This window comes from Scyliorhinus torazame, chromosome 9, assembly GCF_047496885.1.
Source record: "Scyliorhinus torazame isolate Kashiwa2021f chromosome 9, sScyTor2.1, whole genome shotgun sequence".
NCBI classification, from domain to species: domain Eukaryota; kingdom Metazoa; phylum Chordata; class Chondrichthyes; order Carcharhiniformes; family Scyliorhinidae; genus Scyliorhinus; species Scyliorhinus torazame.
This window is the reverse complement of record NC_092715.1, coordinates 260,333,195-260,355,309: the sequence shown is the minus strand read 5'-3', so window position 1 is coordinate 260,355,309 and position 22,115 is coordinate 260,333,195. Positions and strand designations below refer to the sequence as shown.

The window sequence follows — 22,115 nt, the reverse complement described above, 5'->3', positions numbered from 1 at the left end:
TGCCGTTATCCGTGACCAGCACCTCAGGGAGGCCATGCGTACTAAACGACAAACGCATCTTTTCAATTGTTGCGCAGGACGTTGTCCCCTGCATCTTATGCACCTCTAGCCATTTAGACTGGGCGTCAATTAATAGGAGGAACATGGACCCTTGAAAAGGGCCTGCAAAATCTGCATGCAAGCGTGCCCAAGGCCGCCCTGGCCATTCCCAGTGATGTAGGGGCGCGGCCGACGGAAGCTTCTGATGCTCCTGGCAAATGGAGCAGTTTTGGGCCACCTTCGCAATCTCGGTGTCGAGGCCTGGCCACCAGACATAACTCCGGGCCAACATTTTCATTTTGGTCACGCCCGGATGCCCATTGTGCAAGTCTGTTAGTATCAGCTCCTGGCCTTTTTCCGGGACAATCACACGCGTCCCCCACAAGAGGATGCTGTCTTCCACGCTGAATTCTGACAGCTTGGAAGAAAATACCCGCAACTCGCCTGGGAGCTGTCTATGCTGCCCACCATACAGGACTATGTGCCGAACCTTTGACAGGACTGGCTCCGTCTGGGTCCACTCACGGATCTGTGATGCCGTGACAGGCAAGGTGTCCATAATATTTAGGGTTGCAACACCTCACAGGTCGTGGGGGTCGACATGGGGACGGTCGATAAAGGCAATCGGCTCAGTGCGTCGGCATTTGCTATCTGCGTACCTGGTTTGTGCTCCAGAGAATACTCGTATGCAGCAAGCAACACAGCCCAGCGCTGGATCCGTGCGGAAGCAATGGGCGGTATTGGCTTATCCTCTCTGAAGAGTCCCAGCAGAGGCTTATGATCAGTCACGATAGTGAAATGGCGGCCATACACGTACTGGTGAAAGCGTTTCACTGCAAAAACCACTGCCAGGCCCTCCTTCTCGATCTGCGCGTACTTTTTCTCCGCTGCAGTCAATGTGCGGGAGGCGAAAGCTGGCGGTCGCTCGGCCCCGTTCTCCATCTTGTGGGACAGGACGGCCCCAATACCATACGGGGATGCATCACATGTGACGAGCAAAGGCTTATAAGGATCATAGTGGGTTAGTAACCCAGACGACGACAATTGTTGCTTTACCTGCCGGAAAGCATTTTCTTGCGGCTGACCCCAAACCCAGGTGTGATGTTTCTTTAGCAGAAGGTGCAAAGGGGCCAGCGTAGTTGCCAGATTGGGGAGGAACTTCCCATAATAGTTTACGAGACCGAGAAAAGAACGAAGATGCGAAGTGTCAGTCGGGGCGGGGGCCTGTTGAATTGCACGCACCTTCTCTGCGACGGGGTGCAAACCTTCGCGGTCCACCCGATAACCTAGGTAGACTACTTCTTTTGCCTGAAATACGCACTTTGTGCGACATAAACGGACTCCAGCCTCCGAAAAGCGTCTAAGGACAGCCTCCAGATTTTCCAAATGTTCCTACTCCGACGTCCCTGTAATCAAAACGTCATCTAAGTAGACAGCAACACGTGGTAAACCTCTCAAAATGCCCTCCATAACACGTTGAAAAATTGTGCAGGCAGAGGATACTCCAAAGGGCATCCGTGTATATTCATACAGGCCCCGGTGTGTATTAATCGTTACATATGGTCGGGAGGCAGGGTCCAGCTCCAACTGCAGGTAGGCGTGACTCATATCTAATTTTGTGAACGAGAGTCCACCTGCAAGCTTCGCGTAGAGATTCTCTATGCGAGGCATTGGATATCGGTCGAGTCGGGAAGCCGTATTCACTGTAGGTTTATAGTCGGCACACAAACGAACTGTGGCATCTGGCTTCATTACAGGTACAATTGGTGCTGCCCAGTCAGCAAAACGGACGGGCCTGATAATACCCAAACTCTCCAAACGAGTGAGCTCCCCTTCTACCTTCTCGAGCAAGGCGTAAGGCACCGGGCGCGCCCGGAAATAGCGCGGCATGGCTCCTGGTTCAACTTGGATACGGGCTACCCCCCAAACCAGGCTGGAATACATCTGGGTACCGTCCTAGCACCTCAGTCAACCCTTCAGAAACTGTTTGGAGGATGTGCTGCCATTGCAACCGCAAATGGCGCAACAGTCCCGACCCAACAGGCTGGGCCCATGGCCGCGCACCACGATAAGTGGGAAACGCCCCTCCTGGCGTCCATAAACAACAGGGGTCATTGTAGTTCCTGCAATGTCCAGTGGTTCGCCCGTGTAGGTGGTCAACCTAGCCTGTGAGTCGGTTAATGTAAGTGTCTGTATACCCTGCTTGATGCAGTCAAATGTCCTCTGGGCGATCACGGAGACCGCTGCGCCAGTGTCCAACTCCATCTCAAGTGGGTGGCCATTGACCCGTACTGTCACCTTAATGGGGGACACACGGGGAGCTGCCACACAATGCAGCTGCAGGCAGTCGTCCTCCGTCTCCACGTCCTCGGGAGTAGTCGCCGCAGGTTCATCCACATGGAAGGTACGACCCCTGGGCTGGTCCCAGTTATGGCCCCTGGGCTGGTCCCAGTTTCGGTCCTGGTGCTCCCAGGACCTCCGTCCGCGACGGGGTCGGCGCCTACAAGTCTGACACGGACATGGCTCCTCACCCATTGGTTCTGGAGAAGGCTCCCTTCGGGGAGGAATGTCCGACGGCCACTGGCGTCGGTCCGGACGTTGCCTCGCACAAGGTACCGCAGGAGTGCGGGGGGACGTTTTCGGACGGAAGGGGTTGCGCCCCAAGGCATGCACTTCCATTCCCTGTAGCTCCTGCACTCCTCGTTCTGCGCTCTCTCGGGACAATACTATTTGAATGGCCTATTTAAAAGTCAATGTTGGCTCAGCTAACAACTTTCTCTGGGTGGCCGCATTGTTAATACCGCAAACCAAACGGTCGCGTAACATTTCTGACAAGGTCTCACCATAGTCACAGTACTCCGCAATCCTGCGTAGCCTGGATAGAAAATCGGCAAGGGATTCTCCAGGGGACCTCTCAGCAGTATTAAACCAGTAACGCTGGACTATCGTGGGCGGGGTTGGGTTAAAATGTTGCCCCACTATATTCACAAGTTCATCAAACGTTTTGGTGTCCGGCGCAGCTGGGTACGTAAGGCTCCTAATCACCCCAAATGTATGCGGGCCGCAGGCAGTGAGCAATATGACCACCTGGCGCTCGTTTTCGATGATATTGTTTGCCCGGAAATAGTAACGCATCCGTTGTGTGTACTGGTTCCAGCTTTCCAGCGCAGCATCAAAAACATCCAAACGTCCGTACAGAGGCATGGTATAATAGAAAACAACTTCCAACCTGTATCCAACAAAAATCCAGGGAGGTGGCTTCAGCAGTGTAGACAGCTATTCACTTTAACCCTCGTCGCCAGTTTTGTGAGGGCCACGAAAAATCCAGCACGAGTTCCTGCTGTTTCCAAACTGGCCAGCTTTATTTATACTTGGAGTTTACTAATGGTTTCTCCGCCCACCTCATTGGGGAAGCTCATACTCCCACAGGATTGTGGGATTGTCATTAGTCCCCAACCAATGGCAAGCAGTCAGGTTATAACAGAGAGGAAGTTTAAAAGGGAAATGGAGCAAGCGGCACAGGAAGAAAGAGAGAGAGGGAGAGCATGGTAGCATAGTGGTTAGCACAATTGTTTCACAGCTCCAGGGTCCCAGGTTCAATTCCCGGCTTGGGTCACTGTCTGTGCGGAGTCTGCACATTCTCCCCGTGTGTGGGTGGGTTTCCTCCGGGTGCTCCGGTTTCCTCCCACAGTCGAAAGATGTGCAGGTTAGGTGGACTGGACATGTTAAATTGCCCTTAGTGTCCAAAATTGCCCTTAGTGTTCAATGGGGTTATTGGGTTATGGGGATAGGGTGGAGGTGTGGGCTTGGGTAGGGTGCTCTTTCCAAGAGCCAGTGCAGACTCGATGGGCCGAATGGCATCCTTCTGCACTGTAAATTCTATGAAACTTCCAACTTTGCACACATGCAGCAGCACCGAAAGGTTAGAGCAGACGACGGAGGGAGGTGGTTCTAGACAGGAAACTAGTGGGGAGACGTTCAGATATGTACAAACTCCACCAAAATTTGGTGAGAGAGGTGCTGCGACTTTTTTTGAGCTTTTGATAAAATAGCTAAACAGATGAGATGTCCAGAAGATACTTGGAGCCTACTCTTCCAGACAAAACATGTGGGTAGGGCTAGTGAAGTCTATGCGTCGTTATCAGAGGAAAGGTCTGGAGACTATGAGACAGTGAAGAAAGCTATATTGAGGGTACATGAGTTAGTACCAGAGGTGTACAGACAGAAACTTAGAGCTGTTAGAAACAGGCTGGTCAGACTTGCATTGAATTCAAAAGGGTTAAGCAAAGTCATTTTGATAGGTGGGTACGAGCTTTGAAAAAAGAAGAGTCCTATAAAGCTCTTAGAGAGACAATTCTGTTGGAGGAATTTAAAGATTTGTTGCCTGCAATTGACGAATGTAATATAAAATAGTTAGTTTAAATATATTAGTTACAGTAGTGTAGATGTAGGCCGGTCTAATTCTAGTGAGTTCACAGACAAAGGATTTCAGAAAGCACGGCAAGGAAGGGGGAGGGGTGTCTGGTAGAGGAGGAGAAAAGGATGCTGGGTAACACGAGGCTCAGGGTTAAGGAATGAGAAGTGAGCCAATTAGGATGTATGGCCAGGTCAGGAGGGGGTATAGGATGACCTATGGGAATCGTGTATGTGAGACTTGATGCCATTTGAATGTATTTGTAGAGATTCCTTTGTCTCCAATAGCACACGATTCGGAAGACCCCAGGAGGCAGCTTGTGTTCTGGGTTTTTGTGAAGCGAGCCAAACTTGCAAGTTGGGTAAAAATAAATAATGCTATGCCGACAAATCCATCTCAAGTTTTATTGAGGCCAGACTGACGGGTAAAGAATTCAACATTTGTCACAAAATGATTAGAACTCATGTTGAGGAACAGAAAGTTGGTACTGCCGGACTGGGACCTCGTATCAGCCTTGGCTTTTGCTCCATGCTGAGCTGTCAAGCCATGGAACTTGTGGACGACTATGAGCTGGTTCATAGACCAAAGCCTTTCTTTAGGCCCACTTTTAAATCGGAGAAAGCTAGAAATCGGGAACGTTGCGAGAGAGGGCAGGCCAGCCAGCGAGGTAGTGGTCGGAAACTCAAAGCAGGTTTCACCTCAAAATAGAACAGAGTCTGCTGGAGGGGTGAGAGATATGAAAAGGGTCATATGAAATCACTATGCTGGAGATTAAACATTTGGCCGGTTGGGGGTTATGAACCTTAAAATGGGAAATAGGAAGCCAGAGGCTGGAGAACAGGAAAAGCTGATAGGATTTGTATACAGAGTAAAGGAACAGACAATAGGAGGGAACATGTGTGCACAAGGGCAGAATGACCAGCAAGTGGTGGACATGGTTAAAGAATTTGTGTGCCAGGGGTAAAATATTTCCATGTGGACAGGATAAATCGGGAAAAGATATTAAAATCCTCTGGGATATAGACACAAGTCAATCGCTAATGTTATGGGATAAAGATATTTGTTGTCCAACAGAGATATTAAAGGAAAAAGGTTATGGTCAGCAGCATTCTCAGAGGAAATAGAGTAATTCCTTTAGTAAAAATAAACTTACAAAGTAGCGTGAAGACAAGGGAAGTAGCGATAGGTGTGGTAGAAATGTTGCCCATTGCTGGCATTCAATTCATTTGGGAATGATGTTGCAGGATCCCAGATGGTAGTGATGCCTACTACATTCGAACAGCCGATAGAGAATCCTGCCAGAGAGAAATTACAAACAGACCCCATGGAATATTTTGGGATTGCGCGGTGATGCCATCAGGGGCTCATAAGCAAAGACAAAAGAGGGAGGAGTTGCAAGCCCAGCATGAGGCCAGTGAGATCAGGTTGTCTGTTACAATTTTTAGCAAGCAAAATGAGAATGAGACAGACACAGAGGCCGAAGCAAATGCTTTCAATTCAAAGAGGTCGATTGAATTGCAGCAGAGTAACTCAAAAGTAAACATTAAAAGACAGCCCAGCAGGGAGTAAGAGCCAAGGTTGATAGGAAGGCCCAGATTCAGAGATTTATAACTTGGGAGAGAGAATACTCAGGTTGTTACCTGTGTCAGGCAAAACCCTGAAAGCTAGATTCAGTGGGCCACATGTCATTGAAAGGAAATTGAGTGAGGTAAACTATCTGGTACACACCCCAGACAGACACAAATCAGAGTATGTCATGTCAACATGTCAAAAAAGTCTTGGGTTAAGGGAGGTGAGAACGAGCAGGAGAAGCCGAGGGATTAAATTCTGATAGAATTCTGATTATATCCCGATAATTCATTTGGACCATTTAAACCAGTGGTTAAGACATCTCCCAGATAAGAACTGGAGTGAAGTGACAGAGTTACTGCAGACCTATAAATGTATTTGTGGGAATAAACTAGGTAGAACAGGGTTAGCAACACATGGCATAGAAGTGGTTCCAATCAAACAACATCCATAACGGTTAAATCCAGCTAAGGTATCGTAGGTGCAGAAGAAAATTGAGTAACTGCTCCAGAATGACCTTAATGAATTGAGTTCAAGTGATTGGAGCTCCCCTATCGTCATGGTGCCCGAACCAGATGGAACCCAGAGACTGTGCGTCAATTACAGGCAGGCGAATGCTGTAGCCTAGAGGGATTAATTTCACATTCCACATTTGGAAGACTGTACCAAAAGCGTTGGACAGCCGCAATTCATCACGCACATAGACTTGCTAAAGGGCTATGGGCAAGTACCTCTTACTGTATTTTCTTCCTTTTTTTAAAATTTAGAGTACTCAATTCATTTTTTCCAATTAAGGGGCAATTTAGCGAGGCCAATCCACCTAGCCTGCACATTTTTTTGGGTTGTAGGGGTGAAACCCACGCAGGCACGGGGAGAATGTGCAAAACTCCACACGGACAGTGTCCCAGAGCCGGGATCGAACCTGGGACCTCGGCACCGTGGGGCAGCAGTGCAAACCCACCATGCCACCGTGCTGCCCTTAGTACCTCTTACTGAGAGGGAAAATGAGATCGTCGTTGGTGTGTCTGCCCAAGGACCAAGATTAGGTGGATTGGCCATGATAAATTGCCCTTAGTGTCCAAAAAGGTGAGGTGAGGTGGGTTTACTGGGTTACAGGGATAGGGTGGAGGTGTGGGCTTAAGTAGGGTGTTCTTTCCAAGAGCCGGTGCAGACTCAATGGGCTGAATGGCCTCCTTCTGCACTGTAAATTCTATGACTCTATGACTTTATCAATTCAAAGTTAAGACATTGGGGGTGAAGAAAACCTCCACAACTATTCAAAGGTGCACAGAGTGATTTGACGATTGAATCACCGTGCCGTATACATTAATGACTTAGTGGTGTTCAGTCAGAGTTGGGAAGAGCATCTAGACCACACAAAGAAACTGTTGGACCACTTAGAACAAGCAAGCTTGGGATAATCCTTATAAAAAAATTTTAAAGTAAAGTCACATGGGCAAATCTGTATTTGTTAAGGGTAAACCATGTTTAACCAACTGGCTTGGATTTTATGATGGGGGTCACACAGAGATGGTGAGATTAGTGCTGCTGATGTGGAGCACACGGACTTTCAGATGGAATTTGATAAAGTGTCGCACAGCAGATCTCTCATCAAAAGGAAATAAAGGGAGGCAGTAAAAACATGGATTCAAAATTAACCGAGTAAAAGGAAACAGAATAGAGTTGTTTTTCAGTCTGCACGATGACACAAAATTTGTAACTATTGCGAACTGTATGGAGAGTAGTGTTAAACTTTGCAAAGACGTAGACAAGTTGGTAGAATGGGCTGACAAGTGATCATTGAAAGTGACAGAGCTATTCATCAAACAGCAACTTCGCCTGTGGCTATAAATTAGCTACTTAAGAGTTATGTAAAACATTTAGTTTTTCTATAATCCAGCCATTTATACAATTGTGTTAATTAATTATTTTTCAATTAATTAGTTTGAATTAATAAACCACACACTCCCAGCAAGCTTTATTACTGCTATTTCAAAAACTTTACAAATAAAACCTTACAGTTACCAATAAATTGCACCAATTCTTCAAAGATAAATGAGAAAATCAAGCAAAACAGTCACCAACCAAGCACTTGTCTGGTTCCCTGTGACATCACACATAGCTTTCCCTGAATCTGGGTGATCCACAGATTGAAAGCCACTACCAGCGTCTCTGGTTCCACTGAAATTCTCACCCCGTCTCATGTTCTTCAAAGCCCCTGCGTCTCTTCTTTTAATTCATTGATGGGATGTGTGCATCACAGGCTGGGCCAGCATTGTTGCCCTTGAGGAGGTGGTGATGAGTTCCCTTCCTAAACCAATGAAGTCTTTGTCATGTAAGAACACCCACAGTGCTGTTAGCGAGGGTGTTCCAGGATCTTGACCCAGTGACAGTGAAGAAAAAGTGATATATTTCCAAGTCAGGGTGGTGAGTGGTATGGAGGGGAACCTCCAGGTGGTGGGGTTCCCGGGTATTTGCTGCTCTTGTCCTTCTGGATAGTAACGGTTGTGGGTTAGAAAGGCGCTGTCTAATGAGCCTTGGTGAGTTCCTGTAGTGCACCTTGTAGATGGTACACATGGCTGCCACCGTGTGTCAGTGGGTGGACAGTGATTTTTTTTGTAGATGGTGTACCAATCAAGCGGGCTGGAAATCTTACCCTCTCTATTTGAATCCTCCAGGTCTACTGTAACCTTATAAATAGGGGTATAGAGTATAAAAGCATGGAAGTCATAGTAAATCTGTATAGAACTTTCTCCCGAACCGCACTGTGGATATACCCAAACCATGTGGACCACAGCAGTTCAAAAAGGTGGCTCACTAGCACCTTTTTCCAGAGGAATTAGAGATGGGCCATACAGCCAGTCCTCAGACTTATAACACAAGTAGCTCCTTTTAAAACCACATTGTAAGGCGAGAAGTCGTAAGTGGGAACCAATTTTCTCACTGGAACAATGGTACAATGGATTGGGTCCTGAACTAAGGCCAGAAATCGCTCATGGGGTGCCCAGCCGTGTTGAATGTTCTCACCTCTTGCCCTGTCGTCACCGAGGCAGCGATTGATGTCTGCACGCCTTAGCACGACTTCCTTGATCAGTGTGGGGAATAATCAAGCCGCCGCTCCCTGTCAGTTGCCTGTTTAATCTTGAACTTCTGTGACTCTGAGTGCAAAACACATACAATATAAGCATACAAATGGATTGAAATCGGGACAGCTGTGCCACAAATAAAACGCTTGTTTCCAACCTCATTAAGATTCAACCTGCCCAGTCACACCGACGGGCGGCGCAGAACATATATGATTGTGCTGGCGTGACATCACAAAGTCAAAACTGACATTGCAAAGTCAAAACAGGGTGGCAATTTTATAAGTGTTGGCAAGCGCCATTCGTCATAACTGGAACATCGTAAAGTCGAGGACTGCTTGCGAAGGCCAGTTTAGCTCACTTGGCTAGACAGCTGTCTCATGATTCAGAGCGAGGCCAGCAGCGTGGGTTCAATTCCCGTACTGGCTGAAGTTATTCTTGAAGGCCCCGCCTTCTCAGCCTTGCCCCTTGCCTGAGGTGTGGATCCTCAGGTTAAATCGCCGCCAGTCAGCTCTCCCCTCAGCCTATAGTCATCTGAGACTATGGTGACTTTATCTTACCTTACTGCTGATGTGCATATGATATTGAATCCCTATAGTGCAGAAGGAGGCCATTTGGCCCATCAGGCACTCATCTGAAAGAGTGCCTGACCCAAGTCCACTCTCCCCCCTCCTCCCCCCCATATCCCTCGTAACCGTTGCACAGTAAGGGGCAATTTAGCATGGCCAAACCACTGAACATGCACATGAACAACTGAAACCATTGTCACATTGCTATTTGTGCCGCAAAGATGCAAGCTGTGTGGAGCAATTTTGCAAACGAATTGCAAGAGCAATGCAGTGCACTGCCCAGACATCACCCAGCCACACACACACACATTGCTCAGTGACATCAACACGTGCCTGCCGGCGGCCGGCGGCCGGCGGTGATGCGCGTGCGCAGAAAGCTGAGGCCAGGCCGGGCGGGACGGGACGGGAGAGTGAGTGCGCAGGCGCGCCGAACCTCCGTGCTCGCGCTCCGCCCGCCAACCCCTGTCTCTCGCGGCCCCGGCGGCGGCGCGCGCACGCTGCGTGAGTGGGGCGTGGCCGGAAGACGGGCTCGAGCACGCCGAGTGGGCGCTGCTGCTGCAAGATGGCCGCTCAGGACGAGCTGAGTAAGTTTACAGCGAGAGTTAATGGAGGAGGAGGGGGAATGAAGAAGCTTTTTAATATAATATAAAAAAAATAAACCCCTTACAGATTCTGACACCTCACAGGGGGAGTGGGAGAAAGACCATGGGTGTGACTGGAGGGAGTTAACACCCTTATAATCTTTTTAAGCCCCTCCCCATTAGTCAGCCTGAGGAGGCTTTAATTTTTTTGGTTGCTTAAGTTTAATTTTTAATATAAAACTTCACTTTTTGACATCTCCTGTCACACCTTTTGGAGAAAGAAAGTGTGGGCCCTACAGTAGCAGCCCCTGCCTGAGCTGCCTCAGCCCCAGCTGTCTCTCTGTGAAGCACACTTCCCAGCACCACTCACAGGGATTATTCCATCTACCTTTCCTCTCTTGTGTGTTTTTATTTTGTCTTTTGTTTGCCATTCCCAGTGCAAGTTGCAAACTGTTGAGATGGCAGGCCTGCATTCGGAGATGCTTTTATTTAAAATAACTGGTGGGAGTTTTACTGTGAAACCAAAAGTGAAAATCTTAAAGGAGCACGGAAACCGGTGTACAAACTCTTTTTTTTTTTTTTAAATTATCATTTGCATCTGCTTTAACTTGCTAGCTTGTCGTCTTGATCTTAATGCAGGTCTGTAAACCTCCCATGTTGCTCCCTCTTAAAGCTCATTTCACGCTTGTGAAATTGAAACTAGATGGTTGAGGCCTTATGAATCATTTAGACTACTTAAAGATTTGGTGCAAGCCCACTGCATCAGTTTTATTTTTAAAAAAGACCTTCAGACCAACCCTTAAACTTGTACGCCTCACCTGGTACTGTGCCCTGCAAACCAGCTGCCTATGCCTGTCGCAGTTTATAACAGGTTAGCTGTTCTTGATTATATAATTGAGAACCCTAAATTTGAGAGCCAGTAAGGGAGGGGGTGGGGGAAAATACTTCCTAGGGTTTTCCAGCCTTGATTGCTGTTTAGTGACTACTGCTGGAATCTCAGGACCAGGGTGGGCCCATGCTTTTTAAGTTGACCCTTCATCAACTCTCATGGCACTGCCTTCCGCAAGAAGAAACTTCGCTTGGATGAGGCTGCAGACGCTTGTCAGCACCTGTGATCCTCAGTAAAGTTATAATTGAGTGGACGGACGAGAATAGTGACAGGATGGGGACCTCTGGATAATTTCTCATTTATTTAGAAAGTGTGTGAAGGTGCATAGTGGAGTGTGTGCCAGGTTTTATAAATGTTGAATTGTACTTTAGCCCAGATAGCGTTTTACTTCAATTTTTACCGGTTTTATTGGAGCAATTGGTGGAAGACGTCATCGCGACCACGTGAAACAGAGCAAAGGGCAAGGACACATCTAAGGGGAGGCTTGATGCACACATGAGGGAGAATTAAGTGGTTAGAACATGAATAGAATTTACAGTGCAGAAGGAGGCCATTTGGCCCACTTAAGCCCACACTTCCACCCTATCCCCGTAACCCGGTAACCTCTCCTAACCTTTTTGGACACTAAGGGCAATTTAGCATGGCCAATCCACTTAACCTGCACATCTTTGGACTGTGGGAGGAAACCGGAGCACCCGGAGGAAACCCACGCAGACACGGGGAGAACGTGCAGATTCCGCACAGACAGTGGCCCAAGCCGGGAATCGAACCTGGGACACTGGAGCTGTGAAGCCATAGTGCTAACCCACTGTGCTACTGTGCTGCCCCCTGGAAACTTGTGTGGAGTAAATACACCCTCAGACAAGTTGGACTGAATGGTCCATTTCTCTGCAGTAAAGTCTGTACAAAATGTGATCAGTGGAATCAAATGTGATAACCCACGAGAAGAAATCATGCATGTGTACAGTCATCACCTGATCAGCAAAATTCAATTTCTAACATTCGTCCAGTTCTGAGCATCGATAGAGGTGTACTGTGCAACGTCATGGTTCTTTTTGAAGTTTTATTAAACTCTGAGTCAATTAATGTGCTCATATTGGCAGCTAGTGCTTACATGACTAACACTATCATTGCTTCATAAATGGAAGCAATATTAATATTTTTTGACACTGAACCTTTTGAACCTTTGCAGCAATGACTAAATTTATTTCGTAATTGGAGTCCATGATGTAAATTGAAATATAAAGTTCTGATCAGCCATCTTGAAAGTATTGGAAGATCAATGCTCTCTTCAATTGCTGTGAAGAAAAGTGAGGCTTTGAGGTAGATTAATGTATTTTACTTTGCATAAATAGTCCAGTTTTCTTTACAAAGTTACCACTATCTGGGCCCTGCATCAAGGATTCTTGACAGGCAGAATCAAATGCATGTTACTATATGGAAACCAAATCTGACTTGGAGTGAACAAATTTGGCATAATCCTGGGGGGGCAAAAGCCACGGGTTAGCAAATTTGTTTGATGCACACTGGAGTTGAACACCTAATCTTACCTTCGGCTAAACTAACTAACTCAGTTGCAGAATCTCAGAAGGATGTGTTGGAGCGAGAAAACTCTGCCTGTGTTTCACAGTCGCAGAGTTGCAGCGGGCGCTCGCTACTGACTTCAAAAAGAGCTATCCCCAGACATCCAGCAATCTTTTTGGTGCGGATTTCCCCTCTCCTCAACATCGGTTTGGGTCTGGCACCAGGTTACGGGAATACCCAGGCAACCAGCAACAGTGATGCCATGAGACAGCATAAGCAGCCAATCGCATTGCGGTATTCTTACAGACAGCAAACCAGGAAGTAAACTTCTACAGGCAGTGAGATAAAATGGTTGGAGCGCACAAATGGGATTCAGCTAGAATCTGAAATGTAACCAAACATTGGTTTGGGGGAGTAGGAAACAGTACAACCCGAGACCTGACCCAACACGGGACAGAAACCCCAATATTTTATTTTGTAAGACTGTGAGGAAAGGATACCTCGCTCCAGGAGTGATTTCATGAAGAAATAGGGGTATGGTATATTAAAATAAACGTTATTACTAACACAGTATTAAAATATCTTTAATATCACACCAGAAAATAGCTTACAATTACCCCTTGAACAACGCTAATCAATACAGTGAATACAGTATACCTCAACTGCTATCTTTATTCCCACTCAAACAACACAAAAATCTCAGCTCTCAATTCACTGTTAAAATACATCTACCACCCGAATACCTGCTTTACAGAGATGTTCTCTAAGACTGAATCCTGTCGGAACCATGCAGAAACCCTAGCTGCATTTCTTAAAAAATGCTTCTCAGCTTGTTTCAGCTCACCTTCTAACCAGGCCATTCCGAACTGCTTGGAAAGACTGACAATCTGCCGACAGACATATCTTTAACTGAACTGCAGTGAGAGCAAATGCTGATGATCTGCTCACAGCTTCATCTAAAATTCAACTGACCTTTTCTGCAAAATTCCTGATATCTTAGCTCCACCCAGCAACTACATCACCTTACCAAAGTTAAATATAATTAACGCCACAAGGAACCCCCCTTAATCCAAACAAAACTGCATTAGCCCACACGTTTTATGATGCCTTAATTGCACCCATGGCTCCCAACCTTTCAAACCAGGATTCTTTTAATTCTTTTCAAACATGACCGCAGCAGTCACACACACTCTAACTCAGGCTTTTAAACCTTACTGAACCAAATACCTAGAATACAATATATCTGAAATTCCTGCATTCATCACACATCTATTCATGCTTCAGGCATCTTGAGTCTGGGATCAGCTTGTCTTCTCCTGACCGTTGTTAGGATACCAGACCAGACCCCAACTTTTGTTAGGATACCGGACGAGAAAGCGCAAACAATTTTTCAATTTGTAAAACTGTAAGGAAAGGATACTTCACCCCAGGAGTGTTGATTCCAATCAATAGGCATCTTTTATGCTAATTCTTTTAAAATTTAAACACAGAATTAACAACATTAACATAAAAGAAATAGTTTTATAATTATTAGTTAATCAGTTCTTAAATAAAATGGAAAAACATTAACTTACTATTTACACCTGCCACTAATTCCACTTAAGCAACCCAATACAGTTCAAATGTCACTTAGAAATAAAGTTATTGGGGCTAGTCAAGTTGGGGAGGGGGTTGACTGCATAGGGATTAGCAGGGCCGGCAATCACCAATATGGGGGGGGGGGGGGGGGGGGGGGCATCTCTGTTGGACTAAATCAGGAGGGACTCAGCCCCCCTAAGTCTGTAGCCAATCTGCCAGGGTTTACCTGGCTATTACACCACGTAAAATACCAATAGCAGGAGGAGAAGGCCCTTAAGTAGCCATTAATTGGTTACTTTTGGGCCTCAGTTGGCCCATGGTTTGACGGGCCTGTAACTAAAGAGAGCGGGTCAAATAAAGAATCAGAAATGGGATAAAAGCAACAGCAAAAATGAAAATTGCTGAACCAAAGGACAAATACAGAATCCAAGAAACAGTACTTGATTTAACATCATAAAATCATTAGGTAACAGCAAATGTGGCTGCCGCTGGGCTAAGGCTGGCGACAAAATGTTCCTAATTAGTACATTTGAAGGAAAAAAGGGAGGAGTGGGTAGAGGAAATTAATTTGAGGCATTCATGAAATTGGGAATGTGAGAATGCGAGTAGAGAAGTGGGTTGAGTTGAATAATAGCACCAGATTAATTGCATGACGAGAGGCATATTGCAAGTTGCGGATTAGTTGTAAGGAAGTCATGGATGAAGTTTGTAGACAAATTGAAGCGGTATGGATAACCAAGGTTGGTAATTAAAAGAGAATTTAGTTAGCCAAAAATATAGTGGAAAAATTATCGTTAAATGGGTTCTTTTTGCAAAGTGTTTAAGAATGTCTTCGCTTAAATTGCTATTCTGTAAGGGAAGGGAAGATGGAGTTAATCTGGTTTTGAGCAATCCAGCAGTGACTGGGTGCTAGTAAAGTACAGTATTATAGTTTGACAAGGCAGTTTTATTTTGTTTGGTTGGAGCAGGAGAGTGGGATTAGTTTAACTGGGGCATATTGAAAAAACTACCAATGCAAAACAGGTGAGCCGAATGACCTGTATCTGCCCTGGTTCTATAATACTGTACCGAACCATTCCCTTTGAGACCCGATCGTGAACTTATACCTTCTGGACCAGTTATGCTGTGCTGTCAGTGAAGCTCCATGGATGCCCGCAGTGGTGAAAATAAGTGGCGAGTTTGAGAGATCAACTCTCCCTTGCCCAGAACAAAGACCAGATATTTAATGCACGTGCTGGTGTGGTGCTCTTGTTGGGCCAGTTGTTCTGCAAAGTTACCCTGAGGGCATATTTGCGGTTGAAGATGTTTTTCTGCATCAAACATCTTTTAAATTCTGGCAAGTTTCTCTATAAGGATCATTGTCAGTTCAGGCATGGGGTAAATGCAGTATTAATAATAATAATCTTTATTAGTGCCACAAGTAGGCTTACATTAACACTGCAATGAAGTTACTGTGAAAATCCCCTAGTCGCCACATTCCAGCGCCTGTTTGGGTACACAGGGAGAATTCTGAATGTCCAATTCATCTAATGGCACGTCTTTCGGGACTTGTGGGAGGAAACCGGAGCACCCGGAGGAAACCCAGGCAGAAACGGGGAGAACGTGCAGACTCCGCAGACAGTGACCCAAACCGGGATACGAACCTGGGACCCTGATGCTGTGAAGCAACCGTGCTAACCATTGTGCTACCCTGTGCCGCCCATAGTGAGTGGGTATGGCAGATTATTAGTTTTCTGTTTTCTTATTCCTTTGTAATATTCCTTTTTCATAATGTTCAGACGCATCAAGTTTATGGCTTCTCTCCCTAAGCTTGCCCTGTGTCGATTGGCTGGCAGAATGTATCCGAATCCAGAAGTCTAACTGGCACAAATATACCACACATTGCCCTGTACTGTTAAGGCAACATGTTTTAAAATAGCTTCTAAACCTACAAAACCATTTGTTATTTCAGTATTCTGGATATGTTGCAGAAATTAGCCTGTTAAAATGTTTAGACATCTAATATCAAATTATTCATGTGATCTTCCCTTTCCACTCCATAGCTGGGCAGAGATATTAACATTTCTTCATTGTCCAAGGTTACAACGTTGATTATATTTTCATTAGGTGGTTGGGCCCTCCCAAGTGCTGTTCCAAACAGCAGAAAACCTCATTTTCAATAAAGGTTTTTCCTTGCATCAATATTGTGTTTCTAACTTTAATCTCGAGGGAGGCTGTTGCAAGCACGTTGTCAGCTAGCTGAATTAACTCTCATTCCTAAGATGGCTGCTCTGCCTCTGAAGGAGACAGGAAGGGAGAAAATGTTCACCTTTTTCAAAAGGCTAGGGCAGCAACGGCGGTGCAGTGGTTAGCACTGCTGCCTCATGGCGCTGATGACCCGGGTTCGATCCCGGCTCTGGGTTACTGTCCGTGTGGAGTTTGCACATTCTCCCCGTGCCTGCGTGAGTCTCACCCCCACAACCCAAAGATGTGTAAGGTAGGTGGATTGGGCATGCTAAATTGCCCCTTAATTGGGAAAAAAAATAATTGAATACTCTTTATTTTTTTTTAAATTTAAAAATTCAATTTCAATAGGCTAAACTGAAAACATAGAACAAACAATCTCATAGCCCGCTTGTTAATACTACATGTTGTTCCCCACTGGATCTTCAACATGAGCTGTGAATTGAGAAATCTTCGCAAACAGATTTTCTTTTGCTTTTGAATTTATTTGGGATCTGGAGGAGGATAGTGCCTTGATGTTTCTGACTATAAGTGATTCTGTTAGGTTTTCCTCCACAGATGAATCAGTTAACTCCCAAACAGATTGATTACAGTCTTGGTTAGAGGAAACCTTCTCTGAGCCCCTAATAAATCCATCTTACATGTTCATATTTATTGCCGGGGTGATGTGGATTCCGTATGCTCTGCTTGACTACTTGGGGGTTGATCCTCGTATTTCCCAGTAGCTATTTTGATTGACTGTGGGGCATTCTCGTATCCCCACCCCCATCCCATCCCCTCCCCCAAATCCCAATCGGACACCTGAAGGGTCATTTGGAAGGAAGTGTATGGGATGGCTAAGTTTGACCAGCTTCATTAGCTCTTCTGACCCCTCTTGAAGTTGGTAATTGAAGATGGAAGAGGTGGACTTACAAACAACGATGGGCATGACCCTCTGGCCCATCCAACTTGTTCCGCAAGGAAGGACCTGTGAGGACGATAGTAGTTTACAGAAGAAATGGTTCACATGAAGATATCCTTTAGTAATATTCAGTGAGCAAAGATTCTCACGTAAACGAATTTCCCAAATTCTAGCTGTAATCGAGGTAGCCAAGTTGCTTGTCTGGGGATCATCTCTTTAATTGGTCACCACAGCAGCAGGCTGTCACCAGTATACTGGTGCCATTTTTGGGCAGTTGAAAGTTCTGTTTGCAATTCCATTGGTAAAATCTCGAAGCGTTTTAACAGGTGTAACATCTTGCGGTAATTCGAAACTGTCTGGGGCGGCACAGTGCTTGCCCGAAAAGGCGCAGTGGTTAGCGCTGCTGCCTCGCGGCGCCGAGGATCCAGGTTCGATCCCGGCCCCAGGTAACTGTCCGTGTGGAGTTTGCACATTCTCCCCGTGTCTGCGTGGGTCTCACCCCCACAACCCAAAGGTGTGCAGGGTAGGTGGATTGGCCACACTAAATTGCCCCTTAATTGGAATTTAAAACATTTTGTTTTAAGTAATTCTGAACTGTAGACCTCATCCCATCCTGACCGAGTTTGCAAGAATTTTCCTCTCTTTCAACCAATATCACTAACAGAATATTTTGTCTTTTTCCTCATTTGCTATTTACGGGCTTTCACGGTTTGCAAATTGACTGCCAGTTTGTCTTATCCGTACCTGTGCTCAAAACTCTTCATTCGTTTATGAATCGTGTTGGGAAATTCGGAGAACCCCCGATGAACTATATAAATGTTAAACCTTGGGAGGGTTTTTTTTTAGCAATGGTTTCAAATTCCAGAAGGATTGATCCACTCTTCAAGTCCGAAAGGAGGCTTTGGGTAAAAGTCCTGAACCTAAAAAGTCTTTAAGCTGAAAACTTCAGCCAAAATCAAGTGTAGTTGCAGCGAGATTTGGGAAAGAAGACACAAAATTAATTTAACTTTTCACAAGTTGTATTTATCTTGTCCGCCCGCCACCCCTTAAAAAGGAAAGAGATCAGACAGTCTGTGCAATTGATATTCTAGCTCAACAGCTGTTCTCTTCAACTGCCCTCCCCCGCCTGGTACTTGCCCATATTTATTTATGTAACTCAAATGTCCTGCAGGAGGGAAGCAGATTTATTTCTATGCCAGGAGTGAATAAGCAAACATTATTTTCCCCTTTGCTAACAGGAGAATGTATTTAATATTACGTAGTATAACATGATGCTTATAAAAGGGTATTAATAGACTTAATGTGATCAATACTGCAAAGGATTCACTGGTCGCATATATTAAAATATGTTCACTGTGCACAGACAGCGAAATGCACATATTTCGCTCTTCTCTTATATTGCTGGTTCATTCTGACCTGCACATGGTCCAAGTGTTTAGAAATTGTAGTCTTAATGAGACCAGTTCTGTCTTGGTCACAAAAAAATTTGTCCACGAAAATGTAATTTATTTTCATTAATGTGACGTGGGGGTCGCAGGCTGTGCCAGCATTTATTGTCCAGCCCTAATTGCCCTCGAGAGGGCAGTTAAGAGTCAACCACATTGCTGTGGGTCTGGAGTCACATGTAGGCCAGACCAGGTAAGGACGGCAGATTTCCTTCCCTAAAGGACATTAGTGAACCCGATGGGTTTTCCCGACAATCGACAATAGTTTCATGGACATCATTAGACTTTTAATTCCACATTATTACTGAATTCAGATGTCACCATCACAGAGGCGGGATTTGAACCTGGGCTCCCAGAACACTTCTCTGGGTCTCTGGTTTACTAGTCCAGTGACAATACCACTACGCCACGGCCTCCCCTTCAGTTGAACTTGGCACCACCTGACTTAACATGGGAAATCAGCAAATAAGCATAATACTCTGTAACTTCACCTGTCTGGAACTCTGAAATCCGGAAATACCGGCCCTCACGCAACTCTCAGACACGCCACTCGCTGCAGCAGCCCAGGACCCATGGCTGGATATGGTCTGCCAAACAGTGAGGGGTGGAATGCGAGCCCAAAGCACCCTTTAAACTTTGAAAACGATTCCAGCAGTGAGTACTCAGTGAGCCAGGATATTTGTGCTTATTTATGGCGCAGGCAGCAGCAGGCAAGCGTACCTCCTTCGGCAGTCCTTTGGGATCAAGGATGACTTGTTTCCACTCCAGTTCAATGGATTCGGAGATGGCTATTGAGTCCAGAATGCAGACCCTGCCACACGCAGGGAAGTTGGAGCTTGCTGTCACTGTAAGAGTTCTCCATGAAAGTCTGGACTTTTTTGAATAGTGCAAGATGCCCGTGCGTGATTTTCTTGTAACATTGGGTTGATAATAGCACGCTGACTACCAGGCTGTCTTGGCAGAGCGGGACCTTGGTCCAGTGCAAAGGGGGTTCCAAGGCGATTGGAGGCCAGGCTCTGCATTGAGACATCAGTGGGGTCTGTACATTATCATAGGCAAGTGTAACTCAGTGCCTGACTTACTGGTGTGACTGCAGTGTAGGGAGTGGCGGTTTCAGAGTCTTGTGTTTCTGCTGCTTACCCCAGGCTGGTCACTGCTCTGCAGGTACTGGCAATGAGACGGAAAGGTAGTGCGTGGGGGAGGAGGTAGTGGAGAGAGGGGCTATTGTGTATGTTAAAATGGGGTCCCATTGGAAAATAGTTTGTGAAGCAGTGGTGTAGTGGATACAGATTAGGTAAGAATTTGAAAGAACTGCAAGTGTCATCATATGTATACTAGGAGTGCATTGGGATTTACAAGCCTAAAGGAGTGTATTGTTTAACTGTTAATTATACTCAATTTTATTCTGGATTCCTGTGCTTCAATGCATCAACCCATATTTTCAAATGAATGGATTTGAAAATAGGCAGTTTCATGTCTTAACACTAGTTTTGGCACATTTTATGTTTCTGGTATATATCTGTATCTGATTCACACACTTGTGGTTCGGCACTCCAATGTTATTTTATAATTCAAAACATTCCAAAGTCCAGAAATGCCTTGAACCCCCCCCCAAGCTTTCTGGAGTGCAGAGGTCACAGTGTAGTGTATGTAAATTAGGGTGATATCTAAATGGAGTCCAGTTATCACTTGTCTGTGTCAAAGCCCCTGTAATCCTTGGATCGGAACTTAATCAAATGATAAATTATTTGGGAGGACAAAGAATTTTTCACGATAATGAAAGTGGGTCTCAACCGATCAGCAGACTCCTATTTGGGGAGTATTGACACCACCTCGCTCTTAAAACTATGGGTTGTCTGTTTGTCGACAGTAATCCAGGACCATTGGCCTAAATCACGTGTTCAACCTGGTTCTGTATGAAGGATTATATAACATTTTGAGTTCTGAGAATTGCAATTTAGGCAAAAGGCTCTGACAGAACCGTATGTCCACACGTGCCTGATATCGTGAATGGTCAGGGAAAACATGCCGATCACCTCCAAATGATATAAACCTTGTGAATACACATCACCTAATATGCAGCACATCTAATCAATGGCATATTTGGGATTTGTTTTGTACAAAGCACTGAATTTTTGTTTCGTACATTGTAGATCAACTCGAACGTGTCTTTATGCGCCTCGGCCTTGCTGAAACAGATGAACAGCTGCAAAGTATTATCTCAAAGTTTCTCCCGCCTGTTCTGCTGAAGCTGTCCAGCGTTCAGGAAGGAGTGCGTAAAAAAGTAAGTTTATGTTGCATTCTCCTTTTGCTATAAGCCATGGCCCAGCTTTTTATGACTGAAGGCTGTTACACATCTGGACGTTGTACAGGTTTATTGCTGGTGAACAGAGCTGGAACAGATTGCAGTGGCAGATCAGGGGATCAGGCTGTGGACAGACATGCGGATGGGGATTTGGAATTTGGAGCCTTGGGGAATCGAGAACTAATGGAGGTTGACCAAGACAGAAGTGTGGGATAGGACGCCAAAAGTGACGCTTTAAATGCATAGTGGGGCACAACAGATGAACTCAAGCCCTCGGAAATGACCAAGTCAGAGAGGAGAAAGTCAGTGATGGCGTGTGATAGGACTGGGGGTGCACACAGGTAGTCTGCGGGCAAATGGATAATTATAGCGGTGGCTAGGATATCGGGTTTAAAGGCTCCCATTAGTGATTGGGCTCGGGATACAGATACAAATCACCGGAATGGCAATTCCAAATCAGGGAGGAGTACTAGGCGGAGATGATCTGTTCAATTGGATCAAAGTTGAATTGAGTTCAAAGGTATGAATTCTGAGAGTCGTAATTCCTGCCTTTGCCCAATGACCAAGACTGCAAGGCATTTTCAATAGTCTCAGAGTCATTAAAGATGAACGTTTTCAATTGCAGAACAGATTTTGGTCCATCTGAGGCTTTGCCAAAGATGAACGTCGCAACTTTTAGGAAAAACATGCCTTCTAAAATTATCATTGACTTTAATTTAGAGAAGATTACCTATCTACAATGAGTAATTAATGAAATACTGATTGATTATAAATGACATTTAGCCTCACTCCCTGGAAAGAAACCACGTGACCATCACACAGAGATTTCTTTGTGCCTGGGCATTTCTTCAGTCTGAAGCCTTTCTCTCAATTAATTAATTTTCCTTCAACAAGAAGGTAAGTACAGCATTAGGATAAGAAAGTCAGTGACATGGACAGCATTTTTTAAAAAAAATTAGAGTACCCAATTCATTTTTTCCAATTAAGGGGCAATT

General features: G+C 45.4%; 1 protein-coding gene across 1 annotated transcript in view; it reads left to right on the top strand.

Annotated features, from left to right (window-relative positions):
- Positions 1-10,181: 10,181 nt before the first annotated feature.
- Positions 10,182-22,115, top strand: part of ecpas (Ecm29 proteasome adaptor and scaffold) — a 115,900-nt gene continuing 103,966 nt past the window's right edge. Inside the window, exons 1-2 of the mRNA XM_072517326.1 lie at positions 10,182-10,258; positions 20,969-21,099. Coding sequence (XP_072373427.1) covers positions 10,237-10,258; positions 20,969-21,099 — 153 coding nt within the window. The 5' untranslated portion in view covers positions 10,182-10,236. The remainder of the gene's footprint in view (positions 10,259-20,968; positions 21,100-22,115) is intronic.